This window comes from Sinocyclocheilus grahami, unplaced genomic scaffold (genome assembly GCF_001515645.1).
Source record: "Sinocyclocheilus grahami isolate Dianchi unplaced genomic scaffold, SAMN03320097.WGS_v1.1 scaffold267.1, whole genome shotgun sequence".
NCBI classification, from domain to species: Eukaryota; Metazoa; Chordata; class Actinopteri; order Cypriniformes; family Cyprinidae; genus Sinocyclocheilus; species Sinocyclocheilus grahami.
Window position 1 is genome coordinate 1,147,773 of NW_015505446.1, and position 24,045 is coordinate 1,171,817.

The 24,045-nt window shown below is 41.0% G+C and overlaps 1 protein-coding gene across 4 annotated transcripts in view; it reads right to left on the reverse strand.

The window, feature by feature from the left end:
* Positions 1 to 1,044: 1,044 nt before the first annotated feature.
* midn (midnolin) overlaps positions 1,045 to 24,045 on the reverse strand; it is a 33,643-nt gene continuing 10,642 nt past the window's right edge. For all 4 annotated transcript variants that reach the window (XM_016291059.1, XM_016291060.1, XM_016291058.1 and 1 more), the window contains exons 5-8: positions 11,142 to 11,606; positions 10,886 to 11,006; positions 10,473 to 10,778; positions 1,045 to 3,972 (exon numbers count right to left, since the gene is read on the reverse strand). In XM_016291059.1, coding sequence (XP_016146545.1) covers positions 3,710 to 3,972; positions 10,473 to 10,778; positions 10,886 to 11,006; positions 11,142 to 11,606 — 1,155 coding nt within the window. In that variant the 3' untranslated portion in view covers positions 1,045 to 3,709. The remainder of the gene's footprint in view (positions 3,973 to 10,472; positions 10,779 to 10,885; positions 11,007 to 11,141; positions 11,607 to 24,045) is intronic.

Genomic DNA, 24,045 nt, shown 5'->3' on the forward strand with positions numbered 1-24,045 from the left:
GACGGGGCCATGTACTGTAAAATCTTGGACGAGAACCTCCTTCCCTCAGCCAGAACACTGAAGATGGGTCTTCCAGCATGACAATGACCCGAAACATACCGCCAAGGCAACAAAGGAGTGGCTCAAGAAGAAGCACATTAAGGTCATAGCGTGGCCAAGCCAGTCTCAAGACCTCAATCCTATAGAACATCTGTGGAGGGAGCTGAAACTTCGAGTTGCCAAACGACAGCCAAGAAACCTTAAGGATTTAGAGAGGATCTGTAAAGAGGAGTCTTACCTCTGTGCTAGCCAACAAGGGTTTCTGCACCAAGTACTAAGACATGTTTTGCTTGGGGATCAAATACTTATTTCACTCACTGAAATGTAAATCAATTTCTAACTTTTATATAATGTGTTTTTTTCTGGATTTTTTGGTTGATATTCTGTCTCTATACGTTAAAATAAACCATAAAATTACAAACCCTTCATTTCTATGTAAGTGGGCAAACTTACAAAATCAGCAGAGGATCAAATAAATATTTTCCCACTGTATTGATAAAATTACTGAAAATGATTTTACCAGTTATTTGTGTGTACAGTGCATTGTTATGCTTATTAAGCATATTGTGCTTTTAGCTTAACAACATGCTAATGTCAAAACATGATATTTTTATGAGACTTAAAGTAGCTGCTTATGTAGAGCGGCCCAAATCTCTCTCTTATGATAGCTTTTAATAGTAAAGTATATATAACATGCAAATTGCACAGGGGATAAAGTAAATAAGTCACACGTACACAATAAAAAAAATATTTTTTCTTTCAATTTATTACCTAAAAAAAGAAAATGTCCTATCACAAGTCACACTGAAATGTATTGCTTAAGAAAAAAAATATATTTAGATATTTTCCTTTTTTTTTACTTGATTATTTCCATTATATTCCACAAAAACAAAACAGGGCACAACAACGCCCTTTTCCGCCTTCTGCCCACTTTAAAAAAAAAGCACAAAGAAATACATAATTCACAGTTACCATTTTGGTTTCATAAATTAATACAGTCACACATGTGCTACACCGGTCTATAGCTAGAACATAGTAAATTGTTTTTTTTTCTCGACTCTTGTAATCAGTTTTCATTGGCTACAAGAAAGAACAGGCAACTTAAATGATGTGATCGGAACTCCAACAAACTATTGAAAATGCCCCCCATTCCCTCCCTCCACCCTCATTCAATTACCCTATCCTAAAACTCAGATCATCTCCTATGCGTTTTTTCAGTTTTCACTTTTTTTTTTTTACCATTTTACATATAGGTGAGGCACACACAGAGTATATTTCATACATATATAAAAATTAAATAACGATTTTCTCGGGGGAGAGGGAGAAATCATCCATTGAAGTCGTTTATCTGAGAAGAAGGGAAGTGCATGTTGTCAGTGTGTCCTTAAAGGACATCTCAATTGAGAGTTAGGGCACTTTGTTGCTATAGCACTGCAGTTGAAACTTCCTTTTTTTTCAATTATATATGTAAATTTGTTACTTCTTTGTAGGACAACAGGGTTCAAGGTACGTAATCAAACAAGCAATGGAACACACTGATGGAACCTGTTTGAACTCCAGGTCGTGACTTGTAACAATCAAACCATAAAACAGACAATATTCTACCAGAGCTCCTATAAATTGATAAAAACCTGCATAAATGCGAATAATTTGTTCAGATTTTTTTTTCCATACACACCGAAGGGGCAAAACTTTAAGGCACTGAAGCCTTGACATAATAGAGCCTCCACCTCCTAAACACAAAAATTGCCCCCCAAAAATTGATGCTTTAACAAAAGCACAGGGCAAAAAACAACAAAAACATCCCTATGTTGTTCACCACTCTGCAAGTGTTTCGATAATGAACGTTAAGGCCACTTGAACAGAAAAAAAGGAAAAGACAATGTTCCCCTTCAGGTAGGTAATCTCTTTGCAAACTCAGTGAGTGCAACATTAATGTGGTTCAGGACATTTTCACGTTTATTTCCAAGAAGTCATTAGGGGCGAACGTTGGTTGCTAACATCCCTGTTAGTCCGATGGGAGTGTTGGGGTTTGCTCTGAGGATCCCTTGGATGTTGGGAGTAGAACATGTTCCATTGTTCCTTAGTTAGTCCAGGAATGATCCATGTACAGTAGAATTCCAGTCCTGTTTTGGTTTGCGACTGATATGTAACATCACGTTCCGAATTCGAAAATCCCAAGTAGCTGAAGCGATTTTTTTTTCTTCCATTTTCACAAATTCATGCTTGTATATATTTTCTTTTCAGCACCAGTATCTCAGTATTGTTATTATTATTATTTTCTTCTATAAAAAGGATCAGGATATTTCATACTTTTGCATGCAAAGAGAAGTCCCATATAGCAGCAGAACTGTCTGTCTGTGGAACGCCTGATAGAATATGTCAGTGCGTCTACATATGAGGCACTATCGAGAGTGGAGGATACGCTCCGGTCTGGATGTTTACATGGGAATCTGCAAAGAAGTCTGGCCAAATAAATATTGGTAGTCTTGTTAAAATTGTATCACAACTGTAAGCTGTTGCTGGGATAAAACCCTTGAACGGCGGTTTGTTTTAGTCGAATGCATAAATGAGAGATTCCACTTTGGCAGAGCGAGCCATTATAATGCACAATTGTAAACTATTCCTCTGGCACCCCACCATTCTCTCTATTATACACATTTAGACAGTAACAGGAGAGATACAGTGTGTATTTAAATGATTATATAACATCAGATTCATCTCACAGCTTGACTCGAGCCTTGCTGAGCAATTGCTGTTTTACGTTTGGTTGGTTTGTATGTTTACACGGACGTAAAAAAAAAAAAAAAAAAGAAAAGTCACTCTTTATATATTCTAAAAACAACTTACTTCACAAGCCTTGCATCTTCAATCACATCAGCATATTTTCGTTTCGTTTCATGTTTTAGTTTCCTACTTGAACCTCTGACTCTACTGTGAGCTGTTGTTGAGAAAGCAATTTTTGTATTATTATTATTTTTTTGAAATATATTTATACTAAACATGCACTGTGCCATCTCTTGGTTATGTTATGATATTGTTTGTCTATTTCAAATCACGGGTATGTGTGTGCAAATGAACCTTCCTCGTCTACAAGATAAAAAACCTGAATGCTTTGTGGGTAATGCTACATATTTTGTTTCATAAATCATCAAGATTCAAGAAAAACAGGACTTAAAAACAAAGATAACCCCCTTCAAATGATTCTTGAACTGTGAATGCCCATTTGTAATGAAAAAAGGAGGAAGTAGGATCAGTTTCTGATTTTTGTTAGTTCATCGTGCCTGTATTTGGCCTGTATGGATCTTCCCCCTGGGAAAAAAAAAAAAGTAAAGAGAAAAACAAATCCCAACACCAATGACGTCTGCTATGCTCATTTGTATTTACTTCTTGGACATTCTGAGTCCAAATTCTGTCTATTCATCAGTCCAATCCATATCCAAACATCGTCATTTGAAAATTTAGTCTATTCCAAGATCATAGTCTATCAAGGATGTAAGGTAAGTCTGTGAATCTTCCTTTGTGTAAAGTCTTTGTGGTCACAGGATAGATGAGGAGTGAAGCCTACGAGATTCTGAATGTGCGTCTTTGGACACAGTCTTCAGAAAGTCTCCTCTCTAAAGTGTAAACCCCAGTCTTCCTTGATCAAAATGGCACAACCGTTGTTGCTTCAGGCCATGATGAATTCTGATTTCATATCAGCTTTGACGTCGGGCTTCCACACAGAGTCTTCAAAGTCCAGGTCCAGGGAGCCTTCGCTAGACATACTGCTGTTACTGTTGCTGCGTCCAGCCTTGCGGTTGGGGAGCCAGTGGTACGGGGCGCGGGAGTCTCGCCGGGCCTTCCTGCGCAGACGCTTCTGCTGCATGAGCAACTGCAGTCGCTCCACTTTGCAGCGTGTGGCTCTGTTCTCTGTCTGACGCAATCGGTCACCTGAAGAACCAGGAAGAAAAATAATTGAATTTTTGGTTCAGGATAAATTACACTGGTTAGGGTAGTTTAAACTGGCAAAAGAATGTGCAAAAATACACCGTTCTAAAATCAAATTTTCATAGGGTTTGCCTAAACAACTAGTTGACTCGAATACAACAGCCTAAAACAGAATGCAGGTGTCTTGAGAAATTACAACACTTTCGAGACTCAAAAAACAATGCAAGATGTGATAGAGCAGCCAAAGGTGTTCATCTGAATGTGTATGGCTGTAATGGCACCACTTCAGGGGTAAGAAAATTGGGTAAAAATAAAAGGTTGTTGACTGACTAGTTGACCACTGACTCATCCCTAGCTGGCACACCAAAGCTTTCTGGCAAAGCAGGTTGACCAAGAAAGACTTGGTGTGGATACAATCTGCATTTGAGCATCCCATGCTAATGACTATCCAAATCACAACATAAGGTGGTGACTATCTATGCTAGTCTTTTTAGCAGGGGGAAATGCTGGTGCAATACACATAATTTGGTCTAGGACAGAATGACTGTGCTTTGGATCCCGACTGCTGATCCTGCTGATCCTGCTGAATGTTATCAAAGGCTGGGAGCTGGATAAATAAACTCAAGTCTGAGTGGTGACGCTGATGTTCTTAAAAAGGCATGCTGCGATTTCCCCCACCGCAATGCTCTCTCTCTCTCTTTAAATCGGTACAGAAATAACCACTCTCCACTGCTGTGTCATTTCAAAAGAGAACATCCCAGTATGTGGCAACAAGTCCTCTTTTCCCTTATCAGAAACGGTTAGAAATGTCCTGGCAGGCGTGCCCTTGAGATACGCAAAAGGGAGACGTGCATTCTCACAAAGTAACCCACACTCCTGTGAGGAGACTGACGCCCACGCGTGCATGCACACACACATTCCCAAGCGATAAGATCTTGACTTTGCCGTTTCTTTAACAGGAAGCAAATACCTTGCACTTACTAATCTCACAAACAATGCTAGGGTTTTAGCGACTAATGCGCCAATTAAGGGGGGAAAAAACACGAGGGGGTTTTCCACTCCACAGCTCAACCCTAAACCTTTCATTTATAAATATATTCAAGAGAATGGAAGAGAACAAGAAACCACAATCTATTAGCCAGCTCCATTAGGAACTATCCCAGAATTAAATAATGAAATAGCCAGCTAGAATGTCAATAATCCTGAGCATAGACTATCTTTCATCGCATGTGCTCCGCCACACATACACACACAGCAACAGCAGCAGTAGCTTTTAACATAGATCGATGGCAAATTAAAAAGACCTATTGATTAAACCTTAGCTCTAGCGCAGCAATCCATCTCCAGGCGAGGACACTGCTATTGGCTTTCAATAGAAAATGCAAGCAAATGGAAATTGTAAGCGAAGTCAGGCCCTTTTTTCCCCCTTTCTTTTCCTGGCCTGAGCTCATTGAACGAGTAATCACCCACCCAAACCCCCAATACCAAGACCCCCACACGCACATATAGTTCACTCCTCCCCAATGCCTTTGGAGAGAAAGACAGACAAGGCGGTAGAGAGAGAGAGAAAAACATGCGCTGGAATTCCACCCAGAATGCAATAGAAAAAGAGACCAGATGCATATTTTAATTCACTAATCAATTTCATCAACCTCTCCATATCAAAATGAAATCGGGATTTTGTGTGGGCTCAATTTCCCCCCTTCACTTAATATCTTTCCAGGGTGGGTGGGTTTGAGCCGTCTAGGAAGGATTTGTGCTATAAATGTAAGTGGTAGTTTTAATCATTTGGATATTCGTAGAGAAAGAACAGGCTGTACAAAGATCAACAGCAGACATCTGCCAAACAGTTCTTTCCTAACCTGGTTAGACAAATGAGATTTGGGGCTTGCTCTGGCATTTTAGCATGATTAGAGAGGTTCTGGTCTAATGGGACTTTGGGTTATGAAGGTCTTTGTCCGACTAAACAAGCTCAACAGATACACCATTCAGAAAGGGTCTCTACGCTAATGCTTGTGCTTTTCTCCTTCATCTGCCCTTTCAAAGAGTCTCCCTGCAACTCTAGGCCTCAAAAGTAGGGCAGCTACCTCACCTTGCAGCCTGTCAGCTCTTCTGTGCATACCAACTGAGGCTGGTGGAGAAAAAAAAAACGTACTAAATGATGCTGCAGTGCCTCAAGGGACCAAACTACAGAAATCTGGGAGAAACAGAGCAGTGGAGCTCATTAACAGCACTGGGCACGGTGTGCCACTGTCAAGGTATTGTATGAAGCTCACAATGGTCTCGAAGACATTAAGGCAGAGCCTTGGCTTCTAAGCCAAGTCCTTTTTTGTTCTTTGTGAGAATCTGTGGCCCCTGCCAATGTCCTTTCCCCACACGGTCGCCCTTCCAAACAGATCCATGGACACTGTAAAAACACATCACCGCTAGTTTGGCATGGCTTGGTGGCTGTGCTGCAAGGAAAAACGAACTTAACCTGAATGCTTCAAACAACCCCCGCATCATTATCAGGATAAACGTGGCTGCCTGAGGGAGAGACTCAATGCGGCCGTTTAGAGGGATATTATTAGGATATGGCGTGGCCAGCAGGCCTAAAGTCATCCCAACAGATCTGCCTGGGTTGTCGTGAGTGCAAAAAGAGTGAACGGCTGCGGTGGGGGCTGGGATACACCAGGAACAAAGGCAGCACAAGCAGTGCAAAAGCTCTCCCTTCTCTGTCCCTTGCTTCCAAGACCCCTCCCTGCACTAAGGTTTGGACACATACAGATACGGGGGGTGGGTGGACAAGAACAGAGAGTTATTTTGCTGCCAGCGACGATTGCAAGAGAACATCATGGACAGAAAAAGCCCCTCCCCCTATCTTCGCCCTCTCTACCCTTCCCTTCCTCCCCTTATCCTCCTTCGCCCCTACGCCAATGATGCATTGTCTCAGAGCGAGCCGTGTATGCTGCAGTGTCCTCATCGCGCACTCGACATTCTCAGTCCTGCGGCTCAAATTAGGGGGGTTGGGGCAAAAAAGGCTTGTGACGAGCTGCCCGAGCCTCAGGGGAAAGGAATGGGGGGAGGAAAGAACAAAACAACCCCAGCCCTGCCTCCTGCCGCACAGCTGTTCGGGCCCGCACATGATATATACACCTGGCCTTCCTTTCTACCCCCCTCCCCCCAGCGCCCGCATCCACCCACGCCCCTCCTCCTCAATACGGCCTCATGACGGAGGCCTCAGAGGAACATAGAAAAAGAGAGAAAGAGGCAAATGAGAACATGCCACAGAGGGTGGAAGAGATTACACACAAAAAATCCCTCTGGAATCTAAAAAGTAGCAGTGTACTGGCAAACAAAAGCTGGGATGTTGCACTTGTCTTATGCTTTTTGAAGGGAATGAGCTGATGTATGACAATGTATTGATTCAGACCAAGTGCTGATGGCCACGCAAGGGGGAAAATGGAAAGGAGGAGGATTTAGAATAAGGAGAGAGGGAGTGCAATGGAGGGAGGATTTTTACCCAATCGATGAGGCTGTTGGCCTGTCTGCAGGTATTAGGTCAGTTGAGCAGGGTTTTGGGTAAACATTAAGCTCAACCCAATGTGTCAGCCCACACCACAGTGATCAGACAGTCTCTGCAAGCTTCCCTTTTGCCATTGATCCATTAAAGATCAGCTTAATTAACACTTGTCTTTGACTTGTTTGTTTGTTTGCCTTGATAATTCCTGTGATCTTTTCGAGTCTGGGTGCTGAAATCACTCTGCATCAAGGGGAGATGTCTTGGCAGTGGAGGAGGAAGTCACACAAAAGTATGTCACAGAGTGTCAGACATCAAACTTTGGCATGTAATACTTATTTTTCATCCAGATCTATTCATTTACCAAAAATACATTTAAAATGCAATTCACACCTACAACAAGTTTCTCTATGATGAGCAGGTTTTTAATTTTGGAATTAAAATTTATTTGGATGTATTTTTGGAGGCATTAAAGTAAAAACTGAAAAAAGAGAAAAACCAATAAATATCAAACTGTCCTGATATCAAAATAAAAACAAAAAACCTTCCTTTCTTTTAAATTCTATAAGCCAGCTGTAGCTAACTCCCAAAGAGGTGGGACAGGTGCCAGTGTTGCCTCTGGGTTGGGAGGAGCTCGGAGTGGGTGCACACCACAGGACAAGCATTGTGTTCAGCCATCTGCACCCCTAGCAAGAACTAAACCAGGGGAGCGGTCAAATACTGACATCTCCATTGCTTTTCTGATACGACGGCACCAATGACCCTGCAGGGAGCTGTGGTCTCAAATGACCACAATTTGCATATTAGGAGCAATAAAAGGCATCGGATATGGTCTGCCACGGCCCCCGCCTGATGAGCATCTAAGGATAGTCGGCCTGGGGGGTTTCTTACATGCTTGTTGGCAGTGAGCAAGGAGGGGGAATTAATTATTTAACCCCCGGTTGAGCTGGGCAGGTTTGAGCACTGTTGTGACATGGTGAGAGGCCTGGGGCACTTGATCAAGCAATCTGCACAGAAGCAAAACTGTCTCTTTTGGGTTAGGAAAAGAATTTGGCAGTGTTTAAGCACCAGGGAGGCCAGGACAAAGAGGACTGAGATCTTGATATTTCACATTGCCGCAGTATGTACACAGCAGCCGGGAGCATTTGCTTTCGGTCGGATTAAATGAGCAAGGGAAGGAATTTGAGCACCCTTCCTTGTTTTTTCTTTTTCACTCTGCTAAAATACAGCTCCACCCTGACGTTCTTGCACAGCCCAAACTAAACTAACCTGAGTTGACAGATGCAGAACGTTGAGGGGTGAAAGCATTCCTGCACCATCCTCCCCTCCCATTTTAAGAACCGTTTGGCCCCCCTTCCCTCCCTCTAGCGAATTGTCCAGGCAATACCAAATCTAAAGGCCATCCCCAAGTTTTACCTTACAGGCTTTCATTCATTCACTTCATCTACAAAAGGCAAGGCTGGTGGACCACTGCAGTATTAGAGCACACTAGGGCAAACATAGGGGTTGCCTGCAGTTGGCAAAGTGGGCTGAAAGACCCTAGCGAGCACAGGAATTTAAGTCAAGAATGGCGACCCTCTTCGTTCCTTCAGCTCTCCATCCCCCATCTCCTCCCCAACCTCCCTGCAAATACTGACTACAATCTGTCAAAGTCAAATGTCTACAAGAATCCAAGAACAGTGTGCATAGATGGATGTCTAAACGAGTATGGTGGGGATATCGGGTTTGTTTGGTCTGAAATCACATCAAGTAGACAGCTGCTAAAAATATGTGACATGTCAAAGGGGTCATGAAAGATACTGTCTGTCCCATGTAGGCAAGTTGGTCACCAGGTGCCAAAGCATATAGGTCTTAAAGAGCTCAAGACAGCTATCTAGCAATCTCACAACTAAATCTTGTTGTTGACATGCAAGGTGGTTTTATCCAGAAAATAGCCACAGCACCCTTCCCGTTTTTCCATCTTGCCCAAGAGGAAGCGCCAATTAATCAGTGGGCAGTCACTGGCTGGATATAAACAACAATTTTATGAATGGACTCTTGGTATTTTCCCTCTGCCTCCTCTTGCTGACTTTCAAACACAATGAGCATTCTCTTGGAGCTCATATTTCTTGAGTGAATCTCTATTTAAACGCTGCTCGGAAAACAAGTGTCCATTGACTAGCCCTGGCCCTGACTGCTGGGATGGATTTTGCATTCAAGCAAGAGTGGAAACCAGTATGATGGCCCATTTACTTTCAATGTGGGAGAAGTATAAAGGCCAATGATGGAGCATTATGCAAGCGGAAGAGGGGATATCACACAGGAAAAGTATGTATCGCTTCAAAAAAACATGTAGGATTTCCTAACCCTTTGCGAAAATCGAGTGACCAAAGTTATTCCACCCCAGTAGTTGATGATATGTTTTCATGTTGTACGGCGTTAGCTTGGTATGCTTTTAATCTAGTCTAGATTGATAACAGGCCTGTGCTTTGAACAGTGCTGGGAAGATATTTCTTCATTATCTCTGTACTCTCCAACAGTGGTGTTTCATGACAGAGCAGTTCAATTTCCTCCTCAGCGCTGAAGCGAGCTGCCCCAGATAATCAGTTTTTACCAGACAGAGCGGGGTACCTGCCACACGTCTGTGAGTGCTATCTCGCTTCGTTATCTCTCTCGCTCTGGCTCTCTGCCTCTTTCCTCTTGGTAACAGAGTAGTCCACCCCCATTATTTGCCTCTCAGAGGAAAGAGGACACCGGCAGCACAGAGACAAAGCCAGACATGCTGTGGCTGCTGAAGCATGACTACCAGGGCCTGAAAGAACAAGCCTAGTTTTTCCTCCCCCTCTCTAACATCTTCACTTTTTTTAATCCTTGCACTCTTTTCTTGGACCCTCTGAAACTACATAAACACTACCTTGAATATGAATCTTGAAACTATTGGCTAGATCCTAAATACTACTGGCTACAGTAAATGCTCTAGGAAATACATCACTGCATAATTTCTGGAAAATGCAATACAACTTACCAGGAGGCTTGCACATGCGGATCTGGCTCTGACACTGCACCAGTGGGTGGAGGGTGGGCTGGGTCTCAGAGGGCACTGTGGCAGGCAGGCCGCTTAGTCCGGGGGTGTGGGGAGGTGAAGGCGGTGGCGACGGTGTTGGTGAGCTGGGGCTGTTGCACTGGGTCTGGTAACGGAGCTGCGTGAGCGACGGTGGCATGCCCTGGTAATGCCGAGTGGCACTTAAAAGGTCATTCAAGATTTGAAGGATGGTGCATATGTCTCGCCTAGGACGTCCGGTGCTGTCCTGACAGTTGGGATGCAAAGTGCCTTCGGAAAGAAAAAACAATATAGAAATTAGATATAAATTACAGATATATAGATCAAACGGTCATATGCTGAGCCTATCAAATATTAAACTTATTGAGAAGTTGTACCTGAAAATGTCCCAGAAAAAACTCCAGGAGCATGGTTCACAAAACTTTCGATGATAGCGCCTGGTTTACGGGATCGTGAGGGAGTGTTACAATTGCCAGACGTCTTTGCTGGGCAGTTGGTCTGTGCAAGACATGGACCAGAGATCGACCGTAAATATAGTTTGTACATCTTACCAATTTAATTGATAAACGTAATATATCACGATTATTATACAAAATTACTGAATTGGATAATGTATGACAAACAGTGACTAACCTCTGGACAGGAAGCTGCAGGGCTAGGGCTGCTTGGAGAGGTGGGACAGGCTGAAGATGGCTGCTGGGAGTGAAGAAAACTTCCTGGGAGTTGAGAGGGGTGTGGTGGAGGGCTACAGTGCCCTGAGGCTGGGGTGGTGTACATGGGAGGAACAGATGGGATAGAGGGGGACGGTGGGAAGGCTGCTGGGTTAGATGGGAGTGTTGTGTTTGGACGATGAGGATGTGGGTGTGGGTGATGTGGGTGAGGGTTGTGTGAAACCCTTGCCATCCCAGAGGCAGAGCCTGAGGCTGCATGAGACTGTCCTGCCGTGCCCTCTGAACTCCCACGTGATATGAGATGTCGATGCTGTAACTGTGGGCCACCCGATTGCTGAGCTGCCAACTGCAGTTGGACAAACATCATATGATCGCCTACTCGCAGAGCCAGGGTTAAAGGAGACCGTCCAGACAGGAAGTCACTGACCTGTGAACAGGAAATGAAGAGGGGGTGGCTTTAGTAATTCCCTTTGCACTGCTCTAAACTGGAAAAGAATTTGGCAACATGACTGAATGCCTTTTTATGAATAAGCAGAAGTATACAAAAGGCGCACACACACAAAACACTCTACCATTCAGCACACCCACGAAACACTAACTACTGTCTGGCCCCAGGCCTGAAAAATCAGCCATAGAAACAGGATGCAGACCCACTCGCCACACAGCCACATAATAGCTAATTGTTTGAAAGGCTGGACCGGAAAGGCTTGCCCATTTTAGGAGTACCCAGAATGGAAGTTGAGCCAAGGGGCTCTCTGACCCCTGGAAAACAAGGCAAGAAATACAGAATACTTGTCTTGACTTTGCACTCCAAACACTGAAACAACCTCCTACTTGTTCGATTTCAACCCTGAGACTTTCTTTGTCGCATCTTCAGCTTTGATAACAATAACTGTGTAAAGATGCAGTATGACTCTAATGCACAAGCATAGAAGAATGAAATGTACCAGAATAAAACAATGAAAGTCATGACGATTCCTTCAGTAGATCTATTCAGCATCCGAGCAGCATGCTTGTGTTGGCTGACTTGTTGTTAAACTTTTGAATCACTGGGGCCTACCCTCCATCGTTTGTTTCTCTAGATCTTTTGCTGATCTATTTTTTCCATTAAGCAGTCACGCTTGCAGTTGGGTGACCTTTACTATTCTGTGCATTTTACTGACAGACCTGAAGAGCCAGGCACAGAGACCCTTTTCCCATCTTTAGGAGAAATGAAGTTAAAAACCCCTCTTGATAGCTATGTATGAATTAATAAAAATACACTGATTATTCTGTCAATTTGGATGGTAAACCCTGTTTAGAGGTCATTGGTGGCTCACCCCTGTGTGAGGGTGCATCCCACCCCTGACTGACAGCTGTCTTGCGAGTTGATTTGCATCTAACGCACAATTCAGATTCCAACAAAAGGTCTCTGTAATTTCTCAGCTGCCATTAGCATATACTGGAGTGACTCTGTAATAGGATAAAGGCTTTGAATATCTGAAGCAAGAGGGCATTGAACATCCAATCACAAATAATTAAAATTATTTGGGCCTGCAAATCATTAAGTAAAGCATGCCAGACCCCACATTAGCCTAGCCTTGAAGATAAGTCATCTTCAAGGCCAAGCATCTCACTGACTCACTCAAAGCCCAGACTCATCCCACATAATGAGAGAGTACGTGAACCTCCTCAAACCAGTAAAAGTGCCTCTGAAATGCGAGGACATGGTCTGCAGAGACATTCCCCACAGCAGCCGTCAGTTTAAGTCACACAAACCTTTGTCAATACACTGGCCAACCCACACGCTTCTGGTGCAATGACTGAATGACCACAAAGACAAAAACGCAGCAGGTTTACGGATCTGCAGTCTTCACTTACATAGCCTCTAAGGAATGTGGGTGCAAGTATACATTGCACAATGTTTCTGTGGTGTTTAAGAGTTATTGACCTAACTGGAAAAACAAAGATATATTAACAGATAGGGATGTAATGATTAACCGCGAGCCGGTTGAAAATCGATTTAAATATGTGACGATTCAAATCGGCTGAGATGCTAAACAAATTGCGATTCAGTTAGGGGTAAAAGTTTATATGAATGCATGTCTGAGGGGAACTTACGGTCTTTCGATGGTATTTTTCTTTTCCTCTTGCCACTGTATAATGCATATCAGGGCTCCAGATTCATTCTTCCCACTGGTCGCTCTTTTGCAACTAACTTTCTCAGCTGGTCGCACGAGCACATGATTTGGTCGCAATATATATATTTTTTTTTTTGCGCTACAACATGGGATTATTCAATGCATACTGATGAAATTTTATCATAGTTTATAGTTATATGGAAACAAAAGTGGTTAGCATTCAAGCCGTTCTTTATCATCAGTAGTATTATTTGTGATTTGAATTTTGTGAATGGGAGTTTCTCTTTTGCTGTGTTAAGCCGCGGGCTTTCGGATGCTTTCACTTTCGAATTCGCAATCTTATTGTCACTGATTTGCTTAAATACATCTACACACCTTTCATTTTTTTAAGACTAAAACAAAATATGGATTCATTGTTATTCTTAATTAAAAAGCACAACAACAATAAATCGGTAAGATACAAATGACAAACTAGCTTACAAAACGTTTATTAACAAAAACTAATAAGATGAGGCATGGCACACACCACATGCTGTATTATATACCGACTAATAAATTACAGAACGTTTAGCTAACACTGAGGAATCAAATAAATTAATTAATTAATTAATTAAAGAGAGCCTCCATAGCTTAAGGTAAACAGCAAAGATAAGTTTTTCAAAAATGAAAACAAAAAGAAAAGTAAAACTAACAGTGACAGTGCTTCTCTGGTTTAAGAAGCGGTCTTTTACTTGACTTTCGCTTGAAAACCATTCATCGTTTCCTCAATATGCACGTAATCTTCGCGCTCGTGCTGACGCGGCAAGTAGGTATACTCTCTAAGCACTGTTTCATTATGCTTTCGTTTGCCCTTTGATGTTTCTCATATGCAACAGAAATTGCAGTGCTTATGAGTTGACCAATGCGGTGGTCGCGCCAGCGCAACTGCACACAAAATTTAGTCGCACAGGCAGAAAAAATGGTCGCAGTCTGGAGCCCTGCATATTAAAGTTCATATGTGCAGCTCTGCTTTGTTTACAACGGAAACCAAGGAAAAGCTTTAAGCGCCACCTGCTGGCAGAGAGTGAATCTGCGTCTCGTTCAGCTCGTCTGCTGTTTCTGTTTCATGCAGATATTTTTTATGCATAGTTTCACAAAACTGAAGTCAAAGCATTCTGTTTTTGCTTCAAATTTCGAAATTATACAATCTAATTTAGATTAAAAACTGCTCATGTTGCATGAATGTACATATAAGGAACAGCTGGAGGACCAATTTGCAACTTATTAGGTCAATTGGCAACATGATTGGGTATAAAAAGAGCCTCTCAGAGTGGCAGTGTCTCTCAGAAGTCAAGATGGGCAGAGGATCACCAATTCCCCCAATGCTGCGGCGAAAAATAGTGGAGCAATATCAGAAAGGAGTTTCTCAGAGAAAAATTGCAAAGAGTTTGAAGTTATCATCATCTACAGTGCATAATATCATCCAAAGATTCAGAGAATCTGGAACAATCTCTGTGCGTAAGGGTCAAGGCCGGAAAACCATACTGGATGCCCGTGATCTTCGGGCCCTTAGACGGCACTGCATCACATACAGGAATGCTACTGTAATGGAAATCACAACATGGGCTCAGGAATACTTCCAGAAAACATTGTCGGTGAACACAATCCACCGTGCCATTCGCCGTTGCCGGCTAAAACTCTATAGGTCAAAAAAGAAGCCATATCTAAACATGATCCAGAAGCGCAGGCGTTTTCTCTGGGCCAAGGCTCATTTAAAATGGACTGTGGCAAAGTGGAAAACTGTTCTGTGGTCAGACGAATCAAAATTTGAAGTTCTTTTTGGAAAACTGGGACGCCATGTCATCCGGACTAAAGAGGACAAGGACAACCCAAGTTGTTATCAGCGCTCCGTTCAGAAGCCTGCATCTCTGATGGTATGGGGTTGCATGAGTGCGTGTGGCATGGGCAGCTTACACATCTGGAAAGGCACCATCAATGCTGAAAGGTATATCCAAGTTCTAGAACAACATATGCTCCCATTCAGACGTCGTCTCTTTCAGGGAAGACCTTGCATTTTCCAACATGACAATGCCAGACCACATACTGCATTTAATTACAACATCATGGCTGCGTAGAAGGATCCGGGTACTGAAATGGCCAGCCTGCAGTCCATATCTTTCACCCATAGAAAACATTTGGCTCATCATAAAGAGGAAGATGCGACAAAGAAGACCTAAGACATTTGAGCAACTAGAAGCCTGTATTAGACAAGAATGGGACAACATTCCTATTCCTAAACTTGAGCAACTTGTCTCCTCAGTCCCCAGACGTTTGCAGACTGTTATAAAAAGAAGAGGGGATGCCACACAGTGGTAAACATGGCCTTGTCCCAACTTTTTTGAGATGTGTTGATGCCATGAAATTTAAAATCAACTTATTTTTCCCTTAAAATGATAAATTTTCTCAGTTTAAACATTTGATATGTCATCTATGTTGTATTCTGAATAAAATATTGAAATTTGAAACTTCCACATCATTGCATTCTGTTTTTATTCACAATTTGTACAGTGTCCCAACTTTTTTGGAATCGGGTTTGTACATAAAGAACAAAAGCATTCGAGCTCAAGCATAGCAAATGGAAAAATAAAGCAGACAGTGCCAATTACAGTACAGTACATACACTGTACTACATACACTACAACATGGGATTAATCAATGCATGCTTTATCATAGTTTATAGATACGAAAGTGGTTAACATTCAAGCCGTTCTTTATCATCAGTAGTATTATTTGTGATTTGAATTTTGTGAATGGGAATTTCTCTTTTGCTGTGTTAAGCCGCGGGCTTTCGGATGCTTTCACTTTCGAATTCGCAATCTTATTGTCACTGATTTGCTTAAATACATCTACACACCTTTCATTTTTTTAAGACTAAAACAAAATATGGATTCATTGTTATTCTTAATTAAAAAGCACAACAACAATAAATCGGTAAGATACAAATGACAAACTAGCTTACAAAACGTTTATTAACAAAAACTAATAAGATGAGGCATGGCACACACCACATGCTGTATTATATACCGACTAATAAATTACAGAACGTTTAGCTAACACTGAGGAATCAAATAAATTAATTAATTAATTAATTAAAGAGAGCCTCCATAGCTTAAGGTAAACAGCAAAGATAAGTTTTTCAAAAATGAAAACAAAAAGAAAAGTAAAACTAACAGTGACAGTGCTTCTCTGGTTTAAGAAGCGGTCTTTTACTTGACTTTCGCTTGAAAACCATTCATCGTTTCCTCAATATGCACGTAATCTTCGCGCTCGTGCTGACGCGGCAAGTAGGTATACTCTCTAAGCACTGTTTCATTATGCTTTCGTTTGCCCTTTGATGTTTCTCATATGCAACAGAAATTGCAGTGCTTATGAGTTGACCAATGCGGTGGTCGCGCCAGCGCAACTGCACACAAAATTTAGTCGCACAGGCAGAAAAAATGGTCGCAGTCTGGAGCCCTGCATATTAAAGTTCATATGTGCAGCTCTGCTTTGTTTACAACGGAAACCAAGGAAAAGCTTTAAGCGCCACCTGCTGGCAGAGAGTGAATCTGCGTCTCGTTCAGCTCGTCTGCTGTTTCTGTTTCATGCAGATATTTTTTATGCATAGTTTCACAAAACTGAAGTCAAAGCATTCTGTTTTTGCTTCAAATTTCGAAATTATTTATTTGTGTTACTTATTTATTTGATTTGGGGCTTGTTTTAAAATGTTAATTTAGTTTTGTTATTTACATTTACATTATATTTAAATTTTGTTATTTAGCAAATGCTTTTATCCAAGGCGACTAACAAATGAGGACAATAGAAGCAATTAAAACCAACAAAAGAGCAATAATTTACCAGCGCTATATTAGTATATTATTATAGTGTTATATTTCAATTTCACAACGAAATGTACAGTATTTTGTCCAAGCAATAATAAAAGGACACATTTAATGTATAATTTGTCTTCAATCTCATTTTGTAAAAAAAAAAATCGTGAATCGAATCGTGAATCGCATCGAATCGTGAGTTGAGTGAATCGTTACATCCCTATTAACAGACCATTTTGGAGAGTCTTGGTGCTTGTGGAAGAAAGCCCATATTTAGTTACCCTAAATCTGCCAATAATCAAGAGTTTTAGAAGACTTGTGGCCAGAAATTCCACACTTCACCTAGCACGACTATATAGAATCTGTCAGGTGTATTGTGCATAGCCTGAAGTGTCAACATGTAGTCTATATCACCTATAATGGATAAGGTACTCAAAAGAGACCGCAAGTGTACATTTTCACAGGTCTCTTTGTTCTAAAGGCCACTGACTCTCTCTCTCTCGTCAAGGCACACAGATCAAGTTCTATAACAGAGCGCTCTTGACACTGGCTTGGAAATTCTTTTGAAGCCAGAAGCCTATCTGGATCCACCCCTTCTTCACTCACTACATGAAAAATGAATAAACTGGAGGTCATATTCTCTAAAAAAACAGCCCCACATGGAATATGTAGCCATGAAGTTTTCCGCAGAAATGGAACGGCAATAATTCAAAGTTTTACTCTTCCATTTTCATTTATACAACATTAATACAACATAATATGCTATTAATAAGAATGTAGTATAATGCAGATTCATAGCAAATATAGTATTTTGTAAAGGTAATGTCTTCTTAAAAAACCTAAATAATTAATAAAATAAAAGCAAAAAATATTAACAATTGTTTTTCTGAGAAAGTATTTTCTTTATCTCTAGGGCTATTAAAACATTGTATCTTGAATACAAGTATAATTTGTCTTATGCATTTGCTGATTTTTTTTTCACTAAAGTATAAACAAGTTCACTACAAGTAAAAAAATCTGCCAGTGTTGTGAAACAAAACACCCTTATATTCAAGAAAAGTCTGTCATGTAAAGTCATGTAAATTTGTTTTGATACAATAATTTTTAGACATTTAACTGGAATACAAGTCAAAAACACTAGTTAAAAAGACCATAATCTCTTTTAATTCTGCAAATTTCACCCTAAAATCAGTGCAGAAAATGCCGGAAATCTGCAGATTTTGTTTAGGCTGATTTAAAGGCAACAAAGGCAGATACGTACATACATCTATGGCAACAAAGTTACCATGTTGAAAAATTGTATACTTGCCTCTCAGTATACAGACTAAAGTTACTATTACTTTATTTTTACACTTCGTCCATTTTGATTTGTTGGGGAGGCATTTTGCTCTGCAGTGGGCTGCAGTTGCTATGCAGTGAAGAGCGAGTGAAGGAGAGAGAAGGAAAACATGATAAGGGGAGACAGGGGAGGAGGGCTAGGGGAGAAGCCTTGTAGCGAGAGAGAAGGTGGAGGGGTGTGAGGATGCCAGTAGATGCTGATGAAATATTCAGTGAGAGTACGCCTCTAGCTCCTTCCGTTTTTTTTCCTCCCTTCCAACTCTATAGCTGACAGTTTTATTTATTGGGGTCCCTGCGGTTCAAGGAACTCATTTGCAGGCGGTTTCTTCTGTAACACAGGAGATGCGGGGCAAGAGCTTGGAACAGCACCGGACTGACGTTCATCCACAGCCTGAAGACACCTATCTACGAGGGGTCAAGTAAGAAAATGGGTTCTTTTGATACCAAGCATGACTAAAAGACTACTGGTCACCTATCAAAGGCCTCAGCAAACACGGAAAGTTCAAAACCAGCTTATTAACCCTTACCATCGATGGTTGCCTCTAATTTTAAATGGAAAGAGCACAGACAAAGCCTTAGTTTGTTTATATGAAGAGATTTATTTTATTTGTGTTACTTATTTATTTGATTTGGGGCTTGTTTTAAAATGTTAATTTAGTTTTGTTATTTACATTTACATTATATTTAAATTTTGTTATTTAGCAAATGCTTTTATCCAAGGCGACTAACAAATGAGGACAATAAAAGCAATCAAAACCAACAAAAGAGCAATAATTTACAAGTGCTATATTAGTATATTATTATAGTGTTATATTTCAATTTCACAAAGAAACGTACAGTAGTTTGTCCAAGCAATAATAAAAGGACACATTTAATTTATTTGTCTTAAATCTCATTTTGTAAAAAAAAAAATCGTGAATCGAATCGTGAATCGCATCGAATCGTGAGTTGAGTGAATCGTTACATCCCTATTAACAGACCATTTTGGAGAGTCTTGGTGCTTGTGGAAGAAAGCCCATATTTAGTTACCCTAAATCTGCCAATAATCAAGAGTTTTAGAAGACTTGTGGCCAGAAATTCCACACTTCACCTAGCACGACTATATAGAATCTGTCAGGTGTATTGTGCATAGCCTGAAGTGTCAACATGTAGTCTATATCACCTATAATGGATAAGGTACTCAAAAGAGACCGCAAGTGTACATTTTCACAGGTCTCTTTGTTCTAAAGGCCACTGACTCTCTCTCTCTCGTCAAGGCACACAGATCAAGTTCTATAACAGAGCGCTCTTGACACTGGCTTGGAAATTCTTTTGAAGCCAGAAGCCTATCTGGATCCACCCCTTCTTCACTCACTACATGAAAAATGAATAAACTGGAGGTCATATTCTCTAAAAAAACAGCCCCACATGGAATATGTAGCCATGAAGTTTTCCGCAGAAATGGAACGGCAATAATTCAAAGTTTTACTCTTCCATTTTCATTTATACAACATTAATACAACATAATATGCTATTAATAAGAATGTAGTATAATGCAGATTCATAGCAAATATAGTATTTTGTAAAGGTAATGTCTTCTTAAAAAACCTAAATAATTAATAAAATAAAAGCAAAAAATATTAACAATTGTTTTTCTGAGAAAGTATTTTCTTTATCTCTAGGGCTATTAAAACATTGTATCTTGAATACAAGTATAATTTGTCTTATGCATTTGCTGATTTTTTTTTCACTAAAGTATAAACAAGTTCACTACAAGTAAAAAAATCTGCCAGTGTTGTGAAACAAAACACCCTTATATTCAAGAAAAGTCTGTCATGTAAAGTCATGTAAATTTGTTTTGATACAATAATTTTTAGACATTTAACTGGAATACAAGTCAAAAACACTAGTTAAAAAGACCATAATCTCTTTTAATTCTGCAAATTTCACCCTAAAATCAGTGCAGAAAATGCCGGAAATCTGCAGATTTTGTTTAGGCTGATTTAAAGGCAACAAAGGCAGATACGTACATACATCTATGGCAACAAAGTTACCATGTTGAAAAATTGTATACTTGCCTCTCAGTATACAGACTAAAGTTACTATTACTTTATTTTTACACTTCGTCCATTTTGATTTGTTGGGGAGGCATTTTGCTCTGCAGTGGGCTGCAGTTGCTATGCAGTGAAGAGCGAGTGAAGGAGAGAGAAGGAAAACATGATAAGGGGAGACAGGGGAGGAGGGCTAGGGGAGAAGCCTTGTAGCGAGAGAGAAGGTGGAGGGGTGTGAGGATGCCAGTAGATGCTGATGAAATATTCAGTGAGAGTACGCCTCTAGCTCCTTCCGTTTTTTTTCCTCCCTTCCAACTCTATAGCTGACAGTTTTATTTATTGGGGTCCCTGCGGTTCAAGGAACTCATTTGCAGGCGGTTTCTTCTGTAACACAGGAGATGCGGGGCAAGAGCTTGGAACAGCACCGGACTGACGTTCATCCACAGCCTGAAGACACCTATCTACGAGGGGTCAAGTAAGAAAATGGGTTCTTTTGATACCAAGCATGACTAAAAGACTACTGGTCACCTATCAAAGGCCTCAGCAAACACGGAAAGTTCAAAACCAGCTTATTAACCCTTACCATCGACTGGTGGGTTTTGATCGTATCAGGGGGCCGTCAATATAGACCTCACAAAGGGGTATGAAGGGTGTGGATGCAATAGCAAGCTCCTTTACAATAATCAATCGCTTGCATCTTTCTTCAAACCCTGAAGAGAAGACTACCTTCAAAGATCTCACTCGAGGGGTTTGACCTAATCAAGGTCTACAAGAGATTGAACGGTGAGGATTCAGCAGGTAAAGACTAAATTTGATCAGTCAGAACCTACAAGGAGCCTCTTTCCATCATGTCTGACTAAAACCATTAATGTCATTCCAAACCTATATGACTTCTTTCTTCTTCTGAGGAGAACAAATAAAGATAATTTTTTTGTGTGGATAAAATTAAGGTCAATGGAGTCCAATTTTTGATTTTTTTTTTTAATAACTTTTTTTATCGACAGAATAAAGGCCATGCAGGTTCAGAAAGACAAGAGGCAAATGATGATGGCATTTTAAATTTTTGCTCCTGTCGTGTCCATTCTTCCTCATTCTCTGAGCATCAAAGATATGCACTGTGAAAGCACAACACCATTTTCCTCAGATTACTGAACAGATCTGTCTGGGTAGGCGAGAGACTGACTCAAAACAGACATGTCGCACAGCCAACAGGATTCAAAATATCTACAACCATGGGACTCTGTATTAATTAATGACTTAAAAAAACATGTAGAGAAATGTCACAGAATAAAGAAACACTAAGAAGGACACGCACAAGGAACAGTGCTAAAAAAAGAAACAGCTCAGTACAAAAGAGGAGTCTGACCCTAATTAAAAAAGCTGGTGGCTTGGTTATCAACTAATGAGAAGTTCTCCATATCCCCACACCCTCCCTCCTTCCTTTTCAGTTCAGTCACGAAACTGAACACTTCAATCACAAAGGCGGATGGGAAACAGGAACAGTCACGAATCCGAGTGATTGCCCATGTCAACATAGTCCCTCTTGGATCGGGAGTGCTCTCTGTGCGAACACACATAGGCATGGCCCAGATTGCTGATCAAAGAAACACAAACTAATCCCGCCTCCCATGTGCCAGCTATTCACATGACACGCCAACACCAGTCTTTTCTATTTCAAATATCTGTAAAATAAAAAAAAATAATTGTAGATATGGCACAAAAGCCATCGGCATCCTGTGGATCCTTACCACTCATCGTGACGTGCGATCCCACCGCTTCTATTTTCGTACGCAATCTATATCTAGGTTTCTGACTCATCACTGTCCTTCCTGGTAATCACATACAGATCAGACCCTCGTCCAGGGTGACGTCACTACAGCCATCTCTCAGATTTAGTTACTCTCCTTCCCCTGCTCCCTCCAGGAAGGGGGTTGGGTGGGTGTAAATGACAAGGGGTGACTGAGAGGTGACTCGCTCTATATGGTTGGATCCTATTATATGCATCTGTCCATTTCCACACACAATGACAGGCCCCCCAGCCCCATTCTAAAGTGGGTAGGTGGGTGTCTGGAAGGTGGAGAGTTATGACAGGAAAACATCTCTAGTGTGTAGCGCTGAGACTGGGGGAGAGGCGCTTGCATGTGGAAACAAACCGCTATGTTATCCTCTAAGGACAAAGCGAGCAAGCTACCTGCCTTTAGAGGCGGGTTAGCACCAAAACCGCTAATTAACAAACTCTGTCGCCTGAAGAATCAGACACCAGTCATTATTTCTACTTGATGGGCAGAGTTACCAGCAACAAAACGCTGTTTGAATGCAAAAGTGGCATTTTAATGTTCAAGAGGACAGCTGATCTATTAAGCGGAGTGCGGAAACTGGGCTAGATTTTCCCTTGGAACTAAGAAACTCCTTGATGTCATTACATTCTTCCTCTTTAATGGCGGAGAAGGTAAAACTGGAGACTACGGAGAGACACGCGAAACCACAGCAGCTTTAAATTATAGGCCAGAAAAAGCTGTTAGGCCAGAGTAACAAGGGGGAAAATGCCATTCCAATAACTGCAAGCCTTCCCTTTCCATAAAACAGTCTGGTTACAAGGAGTCTGAGATAGATCTTTCTCTGGAAGCAAGCACCATAGCTCTTGGAATTCTGCTATGTACTGAATATGTGGTTGTCCCTTATAACTATGAATCCAACCTTATCTATTCCTACATGGCAAGATGGGTAGGTATCATTGAGCACAGATCACTACAGTCGTTGTGGCTGCATGATTGTGTTGACTAATTTCAATTCTGAAAGAGTGATATATCTCATATTTGACTCCGTTCATGTCCGTAACCATGAAGCTACAAAAAAAAAAAAAAAAAAGACACAAACGATGACTAAAAATTATGATTTCTAAAAAGGGGCCGTTTCGTAAGCGACCAGATGACACAGTTAGCTGCCTACAAATATTAGTTCAGAGAAAAAGAACAAGGAATGTTTGCACTGTACTGCAAAAGGTTTTTCGATGAGAAAGGCCAAACACAGCCACTTTTAACAGGTTAAAAAGCTTTTCTACAGAAACAGGAGACACTGCCAGGAGAAGGCGTATTGAATAGGAGCGGTGCACTCCCCTGTCTACCCTTCCCCCTCGTACGCACACAACCACACTCCCTTGTTGTCATTACAGATAAGACGCTTTCCTCTGCTACACAAATGCACATGCATATCACTCACACACAAACAAACAAACAGAATAACTTAGAATAAGTTAGATTTCCCAAAATATCAGCAAGAAGATGATATTCTCTTCTCTTCTTTGCGGAGGCATGTGGCGGACCAATTTCATGCCCATACAAGTGTATTTGGAAGATATTTTTGTCAATATCCAGCAACTGATTGGATGACAATTGCAATATAACAATGCAAACAATACGTTTAATGAGTTAAAATAACTAATAGCAAAGATTTAACCATTAGTTAGAAATAAAAATACAAATTAGAAAGCGGCATAATCATAGTTGGACAGTTTCTTTCGAATGAAAGAT